Source organism: Mchenga conophoros, linkage group LG7 (genome assembly GCF_057382185.1).
Source record: "Mchenga conophoros isolate Kocher_MC1m ecotype Shallow Benthic linkage group LG7, M_conophoros_male_GT1.1, whole genome shotgun sequence".
Taxonomy (NCBI): domain Eukaryota; kingdom Metazoa; phylum Chordata; class Actinopteri; order Cichliformes; family Cichlidae; genus Mchenga; species Mchenga conophoros.
In genome coordinates, this window is record NC_140532.1 from 61,519,870 (window position 1) to 61,535,781 (window position 15,912).

General features: G+C 40.5%; 1 protein-coding gene across 1 annotated transcript in view; it reads left to right on the top strand.

Moving 5' to 3' along the window:
- xrcc4 (X-ray repair complementing 4) overlaps positions 1–11,885 on the top strand; it is an 86,212-nt gene extending 74,327 nt beyond the window's left edge. Inside the window, exons 7-8 of the mRNA XM_085280605.1 lie at positions 2,686–2,827; positions 11,412–11,885. Coding sequence (XP_085136731.1) covers positions 2,686–2,827; positions 11,412–11,511 — 242 coding nt within the window. The 3' untranslated portion in view covers positions 11,512–11,885. The remainder of the gene's footprint in view (positions 1–2,685; positions 2,828–11,411) is intronic.
- Positions 11,886–15,912: the final 4,027 nt, after the last annotated feature.

Sequence of the window (15,912 nt, forward strand, 5' to 3'; positions counted from 1 at the left end):
GTCGCAAGTCTGTCTCTCTTGCTTGTTTTTGGCCCACTTCACGCCAGAAAGAGGAAACCAGCGGCTGAACAACAGCAGCACGTTTAAGCTTGATAAGCTGTTGTTAGAATTTATTTAATATTACTTTGTACACCAGGATCCTTTTCTACGTAGCTGACGGCTGGTAACTGTGCAGGGCCGGATCTAGCAAAATTTAGCCAGTGGGGCTAACAGGGAAAAGGGGGCACAAAGACATACTTTTCTTTCTTATTCTCATTTAAAATATCTAGCTTTTAATAAATAATTATCTGAATCTTACACCCAAAGTTTTAATCTTATGTAAAACGTATAGAAGTCCATTACTGTATATAGTAACTATTAAGTCTAATATACCCTAGTAAGCTTTACTACTTTTTCCTTTGGGAAGGTACCATCTGTGCAGTCTGCAATTCTGTTGAAGAAAGATGTTGAATCTATTTAATTATTCTTGAAAAAGAATTGATTTCTTTGCATTTTTTTTCACACTGCATCAAATTAAAGTTGATTACGTCGATTAAGCGTCATGAGGTGGAGGGTGGGGGGTGGTTCCTTTTTTTTTGCTGGGAGTTTGCAACCCTATTAGTTAGGTTGCTTACTCTTTAAAATACCAGAATAGGGAGGATGGAGAAGGTTTAAGTTCATTAGATTGATCAGTATTGCTGAACTATGAAATATTTTCGGTGCAGTATAGTTTTTGCATACAGGTATAACAGAATAGCTTTAGTGTTTTGTTTTGTTTGTAATTTGAGTTTGAACTTATACAAAATGCAGCAAGATATTAAAAACCCCCCCCAAAAAAAACAGTTTTATTGATTAAGAAACACTATATCGGATTCATATCGGTATCGGCCAATATCCAAATTTATGATATCGGTATCGGACATAAAAAAGTGGTATCGTGCCATCTCTAGTTTACACAAGACAATTTTACTTCTTTTATGAATGTAATTTTTTTAACTGTCATAAACGGGATGTGACAAGTAATAATAATAACAACTGCACTGCTTTAAAACATTCACAGCAGGTGGGATATCCGGTCTTTAAGTGATGACATATGAACCCTGCTTCCGCGTCCAAACTACTCTAATGATGTGATGCGTTAAGTTCAAAGCTATTATCCAGTTTTGCTTCTCTCCGTGAATGTTTTTTTGTAGAAAGTCAGGGCTTAGAGGTGGTGCCATTTCATGCTACTGTGGTCTCATCTTGAGTGAAATATTTTATCTTTCCATGGTTTATTTGCACTTTTTATGAGTTCACTGTAAGTAAAACATGTCTAACCTTTACTGAAGAAATAGTTTACAATGTTTTGTACTTTATTTTGCTGAAAAACATTTTTATTCAGAATGTTTTTTTAAATTGTAAACATTTAAACTATTGAGATTAACACTGAAGAAGCATTTAAAACCAATGTGAAGATTTTTACATCACTATTTTATTTTCTATTGTAAACAAGATTAATGTTACAAGCAGTACTTTTATGTGCTACCAAATATTGAAGTGTAATTATTTGAAAACTTGGTGTGTCCTATGTCACTGACAGGTCAGGTTTTTGTTTTTGTTTTTTTCGGGTTTTTTTCCCACACCCTTTCGACTTTCAAACCTTTGTTGAAGTCTCATTCATTTCACTGCTTCTGTACATAGCCAAACCTTCTGGTCCAAATCATTTGAGCTCCTTTAAAAGTTTTGATGAAGTAAATTAAGGTGAAGTTAAGTTTTTTTTTAAGTAACTATAGTATTACATAAGCAGCTTCTACCATTGACATTACCCTTCATCAGCCACTAGATTTTTACTCCCAGATGGCATGGATGTAATTAGTGTGCCAAGTATGTAAGTGTAAGTAGTGAACATAAGTTAGCAATAAAGACACTGCAAGAGATTTTTAGGGGACTTTTGCCTTTCATGATTTTTCCACTTTGAAATGGTTTACTTCCAGATTAGATTTCTTTTTTATACGTCAACAATTTTTGGATGCTGTTTTCCTTGTTGGGCTTTCCCTTCCCATCACCAGGCAAAACTTGCACCATTTGTGTTTTTTCTGTTGCCACGACAATGACTCAGATGGCTAGTAGGGAAGGGGGGCGTGAAGGGGTAAAGTGAATTCGTGGAATACTGTAGTGTTGCTGTGTGTCTGCATGGGTCTGTTTTGTGTAGTGTAGAAAGTGCTGCTAAGGTTCAAAATGTGTTACTTAAACATTGGATTAGTTGGTGATCCCATTTAAGGTTGGGAAATATGTGTGTTAGATTCTTTCAGTGGGCTAATCCAATGGGACTAGTAGCAAAAACCGCCTGTTCTGCACTTCTTCCAATCCTTCATCCTGTATTTAGTTGTGACTCAAACCATTAACTTACAGATGACATCCACTGAACGTGACACAGTGAAAACAAACACAAATAGAGACTGCATCATTGCTTTTGCAGGGGGGGCAATTAAATGAACATAATATATACAAAAATCCAAAGAACTGGGGTTTATAATGAATCTTTTTTTTAAAAACACATAGATGTAAATAGTTGCTGTATGTGTGACAATGTTTTGTTTAGACTGGCCCACTGGTTAATGAGGAGATGGTGTCCATACTGTACAAAGATTATCATCAGTATAGTAAGATTGCTCTCATTTTGTTTGACTACTGTTTTTCACTCTCCTGACTCCATGCTCTTCTCAGAATCACCGACTCTGGGACCACTGGATGAAAGCCTGAGTGACCTCACAGATGTGGCCCCGTCTCGCAAACGGCGCTTTCGTCACCTCAGGGCCCCAGAGGCTGCAGTAAAGCGACCAAACCCAGAGACATCTCAGAGAAAAAGGTATGAGTGTCTCTGCGCTGCCTCATTCACATCAAGATCGCTGCTGGTTATGCTGCTGTACTTCGTTTTGTATTCAGAGTAGCTCCTCCAACTTAACATCGCTGCCTTTATAGTTTCAAACACATCATCTAGGTCTGTTAAAATGTGTTCAGATGTGACAGGGAGGGACAGCTCCACCTGAAATAACACATTCTATATCAATCAACTTGATTGTCATAATTCACACATCTCCCTCTATTGCTGAGGAACTAAAATCAAAACACAAAGAGCTTGATCTGTTTTTAATTTCCCAGTCCTTTCTGCTGTGTCATATTTTCCTTTCCTTCACATCCATCATCCCTTCTCTTCAGGGGTGGATCCAGAAGGGTGGCATGGGGTGGTATGTGCCACCCTAAAATGATCTCTTTCCACACCAAGTGCACCCTAGTTTTGCATATGACAGTGTTGTTTATTAAAATAAGATAGCATTAACACTTTGAGCGTAGTTACAGTTAACAGTGAACATAAATTCTAAAACTGAATATATTGCATAGTGTCCACCCCCTGCACAATTAACAAGTGGTTCAGCCCATAGCGCAGAATGGCTTTTTGTTTTCAGTAGCATGTGATGCCTATGATTGTGCCAGAGCACATTTTGAACAACACCATGGGAATTTCAGATTTCACACAGGTGGTTGGATGTTACACTCTGGAAATGGAATGAAGGTGAGTGTTACTAACCCTCTGGGGTCCACGGACATGCCACACCTCCAGATCACATGACTGATATAAGCTGACATCAAGCTGCAGCCGCGCAGAGTCTCAGCCAGTGTTTAAAGTTCTGACTTCAAAGTATACACCGGTGTTTAAATTTTAATGACAGGCCACTAAATCCAGAGTTTTATGATTAGAAAGCATACATAAGCAATGCTTTTTTCTAAATACTATTGTCACGTTTTTTAAAAAGCATTTACTAATGACAGCGCAAAAACAGTAAAGAAAAAAAAAATAGCCACCTCTTTCCTATTGGTGGAAAAATGTACCATGTCGACCAATTAAAAAAAAGTCAACACGTGGGATTTGGTTGTTTAGGAAGAGGGGCACGTTTTGGGAGTGACGGCGGAGAGACAGAGCGAGCGAGTGAGTAAGACAGAGAGAGAGAGATATCAATAGCGATTAGATTTGGGAGATTTGTGACGTTGAGCGTGGAGTGTGTAGTTAGTGTGTTGCGTTGTCTTGTGTAGTTAGTCTGTTGTGTAGTCGTTGTTTTGTTTTGTGTCAGTGAGGGCCCTAATGACTTATTGTGACACCTGATTGTTCTCTCAGTTCAGTTAGAGTAGTATTTTTAAATTGTTGTACAAAAGACAGCAGGTGTATTGGTTGCATTTTTAGATAAATATTTGGATATGTTTACAAAATGTGTGCATAAGGTTTCCAAAATGAACAATTTATATTTGCATTTCAAGTTATAAAAATAATTTACTAAACATGTCTGTGGTTTTTACAGTAAAAAAAAAACTACTACTAGGATTTTATTGTCTTTTGTGTGATTTCAGATGAGTTGTGATAATACAGTATGTCAATGAAAAAATAACTGTAAATTTAGACACGTGAAGTTGTGCTGAAAAGAATGATACCAAGCTAGGCAAACAAATAAAATGAAGCAATTTAAAGGTGAAATACAAATGTAAAATCAAAAGGAGTCAAAAATAGCCAGTTATATTTTGGACCTCAGAGGGTTAACTCAACAAATCAAAAACTTTGTTCATGACAGTGCAAATTTCTGACGTTTTGTGGAACAATTTGATTTTTTTCTAACAAAAAACGGTGTGAAACTCAAGTTAGCTAGTTGAGCTACATATTTATTTATTTATTATACAGGCTATACAGTACATAAAATCAAAATTTGCACGTATTATGTAACTAAAATGTTTAATTATGTGGGCTACAGAAAATAATTAAGTTATAGACTATATTTATGGAAAAATGTGTATACTTACTGCATTTGAATCATTTTAACCATATGTAACCACCTGCATATGTGTTTAGAAAAATAAGGCTTTGATTTTGCCACCCCATTTGTTTTCCTTCTCACCCTAAGAAAATTTCTCTAGATCTACCCCTGATCTTACCCCTTGGTAGTTACTTTAATAAAAAATATCAAACATTCACTGTAGGGAATCATCTTTATTCTGTGTTATTAAGCCCAGTGTGTAGAGACAACTAAAGGAGGCCCCTACTGCCTTGCTTTTAATTTTTAAGGCACTTTTTTGCACGGAAGCCACATCCTTCTTTTATATACAGTCTATGCAATGTGCAGATTTGGATAAATGTTTGTAACACAAATTTTGGATTAGGATTCAGATATGTGTGTTCACTTTTAAAAGAACGTGCTTTATTTTTACATAAGTGGATAATATTTTTTTTCATAATCAACCCTTTTAATATCTTGGATATCAGTGAATGCCGTTATTGTCTGGTTTGAAGACAGTTTGGAGTGCGGCTGCTAGGATGGGGGTGGGGGATTGTCAAAGGAGGTCTAGCATGTGACGTGAGGAGCCAAAGAAACAATTGTGCAACTCTCTTCTATTCTCCTCGCTGTTGTTTCTATAGCCCCTCTTTTCAAGCTCAGTCAGACCATCACACTGCTCTGAAAGCCCCATTGCTGCACATCCAAAACCTCTCAATACCATTGCTCTTGTTCCCATTTCGTCCATTTGCCAGCTTCTTTTGGAGGTGTCTGTTTAGAAAATATTCTTAAAAGCATGTCTCAATCTGACATTGTTTCTGTAGCAGTCCCTACCAACAGAGTAAATATACTGTGTCCAGGTTTCTCAGAGTGCCAGTGACTGTAAAACACATGCAGATAAGTGTTGCCATCCATTTAAAGCTGCTGTCAGGATTTGGTACTGCTGCCCATTACCAGCTCTGCCTTCTCTAACAAGAAGCAGCAGTGAGCTAATGTACAGTTGTAGCTGCTGGATGTTTGATCACTGCAGTGGCTGCTAAAACTGCCCCCCTCTGAGCTGGCACACACAGCAGAAAAGAGGCCCTTCTCCTGGTAGTGGCTATTAACCACTGTTACCTCCACAGAGAAGATGGAGACCAGGATGAGGAAAAGTTAACATAGTAAGAGAGCCACATAAACAGAAGCATGGCTGGCAATGTAAAAAAGTGCTCAGCATTTTGGGAAATTCCTTTTTGTGTCACTTAACCTCACTGTGACTCCAGCAGCACCAAGCAGGTGTATAAAAGCAGTCAAGTTTGTATTTAACAAAATATTTATACTTGAATGATATATAGATTAGAGATCAGTGGCTTAACAAAGAACCCATTTATGTCAAATTGGTCAGGTACAAGGACTGAAAATGTGTGATAAAGCAGGCAATGCCAAAAGGAACAATTTTAAAGACCTACAGGAAGCTGGAGAACTGTTGCTCAAGAGCACTTGAGCACAAAAATACAAGAAAGTCTGACTCCTTGGATACAAACTGTGAAGAAGTGAGTTTTTCACAGTACTGCAGGCTAGCAGCTGTTCTGCTCTTTGCAGTAAATATGTATTCCTACAATAAACTAACCAATTCCCATATTCTCTTCTTTACTTCACTAATACACATATTTCTAACCCAAAACTCTTTGTTTGATGAAAGAAGGATTTCTCAGTTCCTCTGAAAATAAAGAGAGGTTTTCAGTTTACTACCCCATCTCCCTCTCCTGATCTTTGAACATGTGGTTGGGATATAATTGTTTGTGTACACAGAGGACTGTTTTCCCATGAAAGGAAACTAAAAGAAAGTTACAGTGAAATCCTTCCTCCCTTTTACACATGGACTGGTTCTGTAAACGATCAAATATCGCTCCAAGCCATCACAGATAATCACTACAAGCCATGGCACTGTGAGGGTCTCACAAGTGTTTTCATTTTGATTTATACTGGGATCAACACAGATTTAATACATTCTTTGTCGTTTGAAAACAGTCTAATTCATATATATATATTTTCTCGATATTTTAGGTTTAAAAAATATGGGGTGGCTGTAGCTCAGGTGGCAGAGCAGAGCAGGTCAGCCACTAATCAGAAGGTCGGTGGTTCGATCCCAGGCTGCCTCCTGGCTGCATGCCAAATATCCTTGGGCAAGATACTAACCCCATGTTCGCCTACTGGTGGTGGTCAGAGGGCCCGGTGGCGCCAGTGTCCGGCAGCCTCGCCTCTGTCAGTGCGCCCCAGGGCAGCTGTGGCTACAATGTAGCTTACTATCACCAGTGTGTGAATGGGTGGATGACTGAATGTAGTGTGAAGCGCTTTGGGGTCCTTAGGGACTAGAAAAGCGCTATACAAATGCAGGCCATTTACCATTTAAAGCGTCACAGTCTAATTAGCTAATTAATCCAAAACACCTGCATAGTGGGCTTTTAAATGGTCTCTTAGAAGAGGTTGGATGTTCCCAAAGTGCTCTATCAAAGCACATTAATAGAAAGTTACGTGGAAGGGAAAGGTGCACAAGCAGCAGGGATGACCACAGCCTTCAGAGGATTGTCAGGAAAAGGACATTCAAAAGTGTGTGGGACCTTCACAATGAGTGGACTGAGTTAGTACATTAAGAGCCACGGCACACAGACGGATCCTGAACATGGGCTTCAAATGTCGTATTCCTCTTGTCAAGCCGCACCTGAACAACAAACATCAGAAGCATCTTACCTTGGCTAAAGGAAAAAAAGAACTGGTCTGTTGCTGGTCTAAAGTCCTCTTTTCTGATGAGAGCAAATTTCGCATCTCATATGGAAACCAAGTTCCCAGAGTCTGGAGGAAGAGTGGAGAGGCATACAATCCAAGATGCTTGAAGTCCAGCGTAAAGTTTCCACAGTCTGTGTTGATTTGGGGAGCCATGTCATCTGCCGGTGACGGTCTACTATGCTTTATTAAGTCCAGAGTAAGCGCAGCCATCTACCAGGACATTTTGGAGCACTTCATGCTTCCTTCCGCAGACAAGCTTTATGGAAATCCTGACTTCATTTTCCAGCAGGACTTGGCACCTGCTCACACTGCCAAAAGTACCCAAAACCTGGTTCAATGACACTGGGACTACTGTGCTTGGTTGGCCAGCAAACTTGCCTGACCTGAACCTCAGAGAGAATTTATGAGGCATTGCCAACAAAAAGATGAGAGACATGAGGCCGAACAATGCAGAAGAGCTGAAGGCTGCTAATTAAGCAACCTAGTCTTCCAAAGGCTGATAGCATCCATGCCATGCTGCGTTGAGGCAGTAATTCATGCAAAAAGGGGTCCAAACCAAGTACTGCGTACATATGTATGATCATGCTTTTTAGAGGTCCAACAGTTCTCTATTTAAAATCCTTGTTTTATTCATTTCATAAAATGTTCTAATTTTCTGAGATTTTGAAATTGGGGTTTTCATAAGCTGTAAGCCATAATCATCAAAATAAAAAAATAAAGGAATGAGTCTATATCATATTTTAGTTTGAACTTTTAAGTTGAATTATTGAAATAAATGAACTTTTGCACGATATTCTAAATTTTTGAGTTTCACCTGTGTACGTACACACACACACACACACATAACTCTCAATGGTCATGAGAATTTGCATATTAATAATCAAGGAACTGACCTGCCAGCCCATTGTTCATTCAGTGGTGCTAGTTTCAGTCATTGTGCAAATATAAGATTGGGGAAACCTGCTTTCAGCTGAGGCTGAAGAAGTCACTTGGATGAACATTTCTCCCACTGAAAAAACTATCTCCTGATGAACAGAATCAACGTTTTGGGATATGCACCAGATAAGTTTGATATTGCTACATAGAGAAATCACATTATAAAACAGCTTTCAGTTTTTGATGTATCGGCTGCCTAATGTGCCTTATCTACAAAGCTGTAGTCTTCAGTGGAAATGCAGAACAAAGGTTTTGGACATTATCCTTGTAAATAAAGTTTCCAGGTGGGAATGCTGCTAAAGTACTTTATAAGGAGTTCATACGCCTATGGCTTTGCCAAAGTTAACCAGTTAGATATAACACGCTCATTAATGGCAGAGGTTGTATGCCCCCACCCTCCCGTCACTCCCACTTTCTTGCTAAGCTAATATATGTTTCTATTCATCAAGATGTAGCACAGAAATGTGGAGACTCTTAAAGCACTAGTGTGACCAGCTGGCCCACATTTGTGTTTTCCTTATCACTTTTTCTCCCTTGATCCCCTCTTGATTTCTTTTCTCTGTTACCCATTGAGCTTTCATGATCCCCTTTTGTCCTCTCTTATCTCCACACTTAAACATCACATGGTGTCACCATGGTTTCTAAAAGGCTGATCATTTAAATTTTGTGAGCCCTTTAAATCTTTTAATGTAGCATAGAACCACTGTTGGTAGTCACACGAAGAAAAGAAAAATTACAAAACCAGTATTTATTGATGAAACTATTTCATGTTTTGGGGTTTGTTTGTTTTTTCTCAGAACCTCACATGAAGATGACCTGCACCACCTGGGTTCAGGTGGCCTGTATATTCATATTCAAATAACCACAAAGAGAAAAATATACAAGAGACACAGAAAGCCGCAGAGTCAAAACCGGAAAGGCATAACAGTGAGAAGAAAGAATCATGACAGACGCAGAAGCAGGAAACTTCTTATGGACAGGGGCGTATCTAGAGAAATTTCTTAGGGTGGCATGGAAATCAAATGGGGTGGCAAATCAAAGCCCCCCCCCCCTTTTTTTTTTTAAACACATATGCAGGCCTGACAACAGGTGTATCACTCCTCCGGTTTTCCACCTCAAGACGGTGTTTTCATTGCAATCTGCTTTTGTGACATTCATTAGTACCCTCACTGACACAAAACAAAACAACGACCACACAACACACTAACTACACACTCCACGCTAAACCACAAATCTCTCACATCTCAAAACTCGCTTTCTCTCTCTCGCTCACTCCTAAAACTTGCCCCTCTTCCTAAACAAAGAAATCCCACCTGTTGCTATTTTTCTATTGGTCGACATAGTACATTTTTTTTCACCAATAGGAGAGAGGTGGCTTCTTTTCTTTCTTTACAGTTTTCGGGCTGTCCTTAGAAAATGCTTTCTCTAGCATTTCTTCCTGCACAAACGTGATGATAGTATTCAGAAAAAAAGCATTGCTTGTGTATGTGTGTGTGTGTGTGTGTATATATATATATATATATATAATATAATATAAAAATTGTAAATCTGGGTTTAGTGGCTTGCCATTAAAATTTAAAACTGGTGTTCACTTTGGAGTCTGAACCTTCAAAACAAGCTGAAATAGAGATTCAGGGTGGCTGCAGCTTGTTGCTATGTCAGCTTAAATCAGTCATGTAATGTCAGGTGTGTCGTGTCCTTTGACCCCAGAGTGTTAATAACATTCACCTTCTTTCCATTTCCAAACAACCAACCACTTGTGTGGAATGTGAAATTCCCATGGTGTTGTTCAAAAGGTGCTCTGGCACAGTCATAGGTATCACTTGCTTCTAAAAAAAAAACAAAACCCATTTGTTAATGGTGAGTGGGGGGGCACTATGTAATATATTCAGTTTTAGAATTTATATTCAGTGTTAACTGTAGCTACCCTCAAAGTGTTAATGCTATCTTATTATAATAAACAACAACCCCTGAGCAAGGTACCGTCCCTACACACTGCTCCCCGGGCGCCTGCTTAGTGGGCTGCCCACTGCTTCACTGAGTGAATGGGTCAAATGCAGAGAAAAACAAGTAATTTCCCCATGGGGATCAATAAAGTATCCATTATTATTATTATTATTATTGTTATTGTCATGTGCAAAACTAGGGTAGCACTAGGGGTGGCAAGAGATCATTTTAGGGTGGCACATGCCACCCCATGCCACCCCTCTAGATCTGCCCCTGCTTATGGATTAACTAGTTTAAAGTATAAAATGTAAAAAATATTCATTGCTTGATGAAGCTAAGTTTTAGAGACCTTCAGTGTGACCTTCAACCAAGGCAGCTCACTGTCTGGGCATTATTTCCTTTTAGAGCTCAAATGTGACATGATATTTAAAACCCCTGTGTATCGTTCCCTATGTGCTTGTAGGTAGAACAACAACCGTATGAAACATAGTTTTAAAAAGCTCGATATTGATTTACTACAGCTTTAACCATGTCAGAGGTCAAATGTGACATTATTTGTCAATTTTTCACCAATAAATCATAACATTTAAAATATTGCATACAACAGCTATGATGTATATAGACCGAATGCACGCTTATGCCACAGGAAAAAAAGCCTGCTTTGGGGAGGTAACATCATCAGACTTAAAAACTGGTGGAGAACATGAGCCTCTATGTTGAAATGCACAAAAACAAATAGAAGTAGTGATGTGTTTGATGTAGAACACTTAAAGTAGGGGAATTGCTGGGCCACAGTTACACACACGCACACACACATTGCCCATGTGTTTCTTGTCTTGTGTCCTATAGAGCACATGACATATTTCCTGTTTCAACAGGCAAACGGTCCTGTAAACCAGTCTCATTAGCCCACTGACCTCTTTTCTGTGTGTGTGCGTGTGTGTGCATGTGCGTGCGTGTGTCTGTGTGTGTGTGTGTGGTTGACAGGAATGACTCCCCTGCAGGATCCAGTAAGCATCAGACTCCACGGCTCTCTGCAGATGCTGCAGCAAGTTCTGCAGTGGAAGACCTTTTTGAGGAATTCTGATGTTCCACGTCTGCACCTTATAGACGTAGACAAGACCACAGCAGTGAAATGCCAAGGCATCATATTTTTATTGTGATTGAATGCATCTAGTGCTGTATCTATATGGAAGGATAAAGCACTGCAAAAAAAGGCGTTCAATGGATGCTGATGAGAGAAATGCTTGGTGATTCTTTATAAAGCACTGTAGAGGTTGCTTTTTTTTTAGTAAAGTACACTAATGACCAATGTTTGGAATAGTAAAAATAATAAACATGTTTTTATCAAAGTTTACATTAGCTCAGGACTTCTTTGAAATGTATTTTTTCTGATATACTTTGCAGGCTACACATCAACAACTAATTTTGATATTTGTGTAAATAAAAAGTGAAAGCAAATAGTTAATGGACTGATTCTTACATAATTTTCTACTCTTCTGGAGCACTTAAGCGAAGCATCTATAAAGCACTTTTAGTGCTTTCTGTCTAACATTCACACTCCGATGGATACATCAGGGTTAATATCTTGCCCCAGGATATTTGGCAAGCCACCAACCTTTTGATTAGCAGAACTGATCTAACTCCTAAGCCACCCGGGCTGTAGCTTAGGACTTGAACAGCCAGGGATCAAACCCACAACCTATTCATCAATACAATTACAATTACTTTTTTTTAATTTGTCACATACACAGTATAACATATAGTGAACATGCAGTGAAATGCTTGTGTCCTGAGCTGCAGACAGGCTGCAGCTGTAGCCGTGCCATTCCAGGGCTGGTTTTTAGCAGTAAGGATACCCACCTGGTATCGTGTATAATCTGGGTTGTCTGTGAAGGTTCTCAGTCATCCAGGTCATCGTAGTCAAAGGAGCTTGCAAAGAAAAGCGTCTGGACTTCTTTAAGTTGCTTGAAGACGTTTCACCTCTCATCTGAGAAGCTTCTTCAGTTCTAAGGTCAAATGGTGGGGAGTCCCAGATATAACCTAGTGGGAGTAACCCCCTACAGAGGGACAAAAGGACCCCCTGATGATCCTCTAATCGCCTGAGCCAAGGTGTGAAACTGGGTGTGGGTCCCAATCAGCCAGAGTTTCGGGTGTGTTCATTGTGAAACCTGGCCCCACCTTATCATGCGAATTCCTGAGGTCAGATGGCCCAGGATGTGAGTGGGCGTTAAGGCGTCTGGGAAGGGATCTCAAAACTGGATTATAGATGGCAGAGAGTTGGTGTCGTAAACCCCCGCCTCTGTTCAAAGATGGTCGCTCACAGTGGACATAGATGGCTTCTTTCACTCCTCTTTCAAACCATCTGTCCTCTCTGTCCAAAATGTGAACATTGGCATCCTCGAAAGAGTGTCCTTTATCCTTAAGATGCAGATGGACTGCTGAGTCTTGTCCTGTGGAGGTGGCTCTTCTGTGTTGTGCCATGCGCTTGTGAAGTGACTGTTTGGTCTCTCCAATGTAGAGGTCTGGGCATTCCTCGCTGCACTGTACAGCATACACCACATTGTTAAGTCTGTGTTTAGGAGTTTTGTCTTTCGGGTGAACCAGTTTCTGTCTGAGCGTGTTGCTGGGTCTGAAATGCACCGGGATGTCATGCTTGGAGAAAACTCTCCTGAGTTTTTCTGATACACCGGCTACATAGGGGATGACAATGTTGTTGCGTCTGTCCTTCTTATCCTCCCTCGCTGGTGTCTGGTCTTCTTTTCTGTGCCTCTTTGCTGACTTTAAGAACGCCCATTTAGGATAGCCGCACGTTTTGAGTGCTTCCTTTACATGTGTGTGTTCCTTCTTTTTCCCTTCAGGCTTAGAGGGAACATGTTCTGCCCGGTGGTGTAGGGTCCTAAGTACTCCAAGTTTGTGTTCCAAAGGGTGATGGGAGTCAAAGAGGAGGTACTGGTCCGTGTGTGTGGGCTTCCGGTAAACTTCGATGTTGAGTTTGCCGTTCTCTTCAATGTGCACAGCGCAGTCCAGGAAAGGCAGACAGTTGTCCTTTGTGTCTTCCCTGGTGAACTTGATGTTCTTATCCACAGTGTTAATGTGCGCAGTGAAGGATTCCACTTCTTGTGTCTTGATTTTGACCCAGGTGTCGTCCACATATCTGTACCAGTGGCTGGGTACTCTTCCTTTGAAAGAGCCAAGAGCCTTCCTTTCCACTTCCTCCATGTAAAGGTTGGCTACAATAGGTGACACGGGGGAGCCCATGGCACAGCCATGTTTTTGTCTGTAAAAGCCTTCGTTGTATTTGAAATATGTAGTGGTGAGGCAGAGGTCGAACAGTGTGCAGATCTGATCGGGTGTGAAGTTGGTCCTGTCCTCCAAGGAGCTGTCTTCTTGTAGTCGTTTTCTGACAGTCTCCACTGCCTCCGTGGTGGGTATGCAAGTGAAGAGAGAGACTACATCAAAGGACACCATGGTTTCATCTGGATCCAGGGTAAGTTTCTGGACCTTGTCGGTGAAGTCGGTGGAGTTCTTGATGTGGTCTGGGGTGTTCCTCACAAGAGGCGCGAGGATGGTAGCAAGGTGTTTAGCAATGTTGTAAGTGGCTGAGTTTATGCTACTGACTATGGGTCTGAGTGGGACAGCTTCCTTGTGGATCTTAGGAAGTCCATAGATGCAGGGTATGGCATTCCCTGGGTAAAGGCGGTGATATGTAAGGCGGTCAATAATTTTGTCCTTTTCAAAGTCTTGAAGGCAAGCTATAACTTTCTTTTTGTAGCTGCTTGTGGGGTCTCGCTTTAGGGCTTCGTAGGTATTGTTGTCACTGAGGAGAGTAGTGATCTTTGTATGGTAATCTGTAGTGTTTAGGACCACGGTGCACCTTCCCGTATCAGCTGGTAAAACAGTGCATTTCAGACCCAGCAACACGCTCAGACAAAAACTGGTTCACCCGAAAGACAAAACGCCACTGTACAGTGCAGCGAGGAATGCCCAGACCTCTACATTGGAGAGACCAAACAGCCACTTCACAAGCGCATGGCACAACACAGCAGTCCATCTGCATCTTAAGGATAAAGGACACTCTTTCGAGGATGCCAATGTTCACATTTTGGACAGAGAGGACAGATGGTTTGAAAGAGGAGTGAAAGAAGCCATCTATGTCCACTGTGAGCGACCATCTTTGAACAGAGGCGGGGGTTTACGACACCAACTCTCTGCCATCTATAATCCAGTTTTGAGATCCCTTCCCAGACGCCTTAACGCCCACTCACATCCTGGGCCATCTGACCTCAGGAATTCGCATGATAAGGTGGGGCCAGGTTTCACAATGAACACACCCGAAACTCTGGCTGATTGGGACCCACACCCAGTTTCACACCTTGGCTCAGGCGATTAGAGGATCATCAGGGGGTCCTTTTGTCCCTCTGTGGGGGGTTACTCCCACTAGGTTATATCTGGGACTCTCCACCATTTGACCTTAGAACTGAAGAAGCTTCTCAGATGAGAGGTGAAACGTCTTCAAGCAACTTAAAGAAGTCCAGACGCTTTTCTTTGCAAGCTCCTTTGACTATAATCTGGGTTAGACTCTCAGTGTGTATTTTGTCTTCTCTAGAGGTTTAGGATAATTTGACTTTAAAGATTTGTATGGTTTGAATGAATGCTTGCTGTAATTTTCCACACAAAAATAATAAACAATGTTCACTGTGTCATAGGACAGCATTTAAGTGGAAACTAAAATATTGGAAGAAAAAGATTCTCCCATTTAATTCAGTGTCACTTTTATAGTGCCTAATCACAACAGCAGTCGCCTGATATTGTAAAGACCCTGCATTGCTATTCGTAATTGGAACATGAACTGCAGAAGCACCTGGCTCTCTATTAAAGTGCATAAAACACTACTCCACAGTCCGTACAGATGTTCGTTGAACGTGTGTGTGTTCATGATCTGCTGATTAGCGTTACGGACTCCTCCACAGTGTTGAAAAGTCAATCATACTTATTATTGAGTTAAGACAGTTTTTGCCTTGCCCCCTGGAACACCCTTCATTGTAACCTCCCCTTGTTCTTACTAATACACTTGTGCAGATGTTAACTTGTCGTCACTTAACCGATTAAATACATTGCAGACTGTGTTCCTACAGAGTGCGAGAACAACATTAGGGGAGACCGGGGATAGTTGTAACATTTTTGACATTTCTGTCTGTAAATTGGAGCTCTTTTAAGGTAGTGGATTCAAAATGTAATGCAAAGTATTTACATGTCTCTGCTATTAAATAGTGCAGCTATTTTCTCTGCAGCACAATTACCCATTGCATGGTATGGCCTCAAACACAAAGAGTGAAATGTTACAATTAACCCCATAGTCTGGGTTAGTTGTAACATCCCGGGGTGAAATGTAACACAATGAAATAAGGGTACTGACAAAATATTAACATGTAATCTTTGTTTATTCAACACATGAATGCACTTAGAGCCATTTATGTAGCTGTGT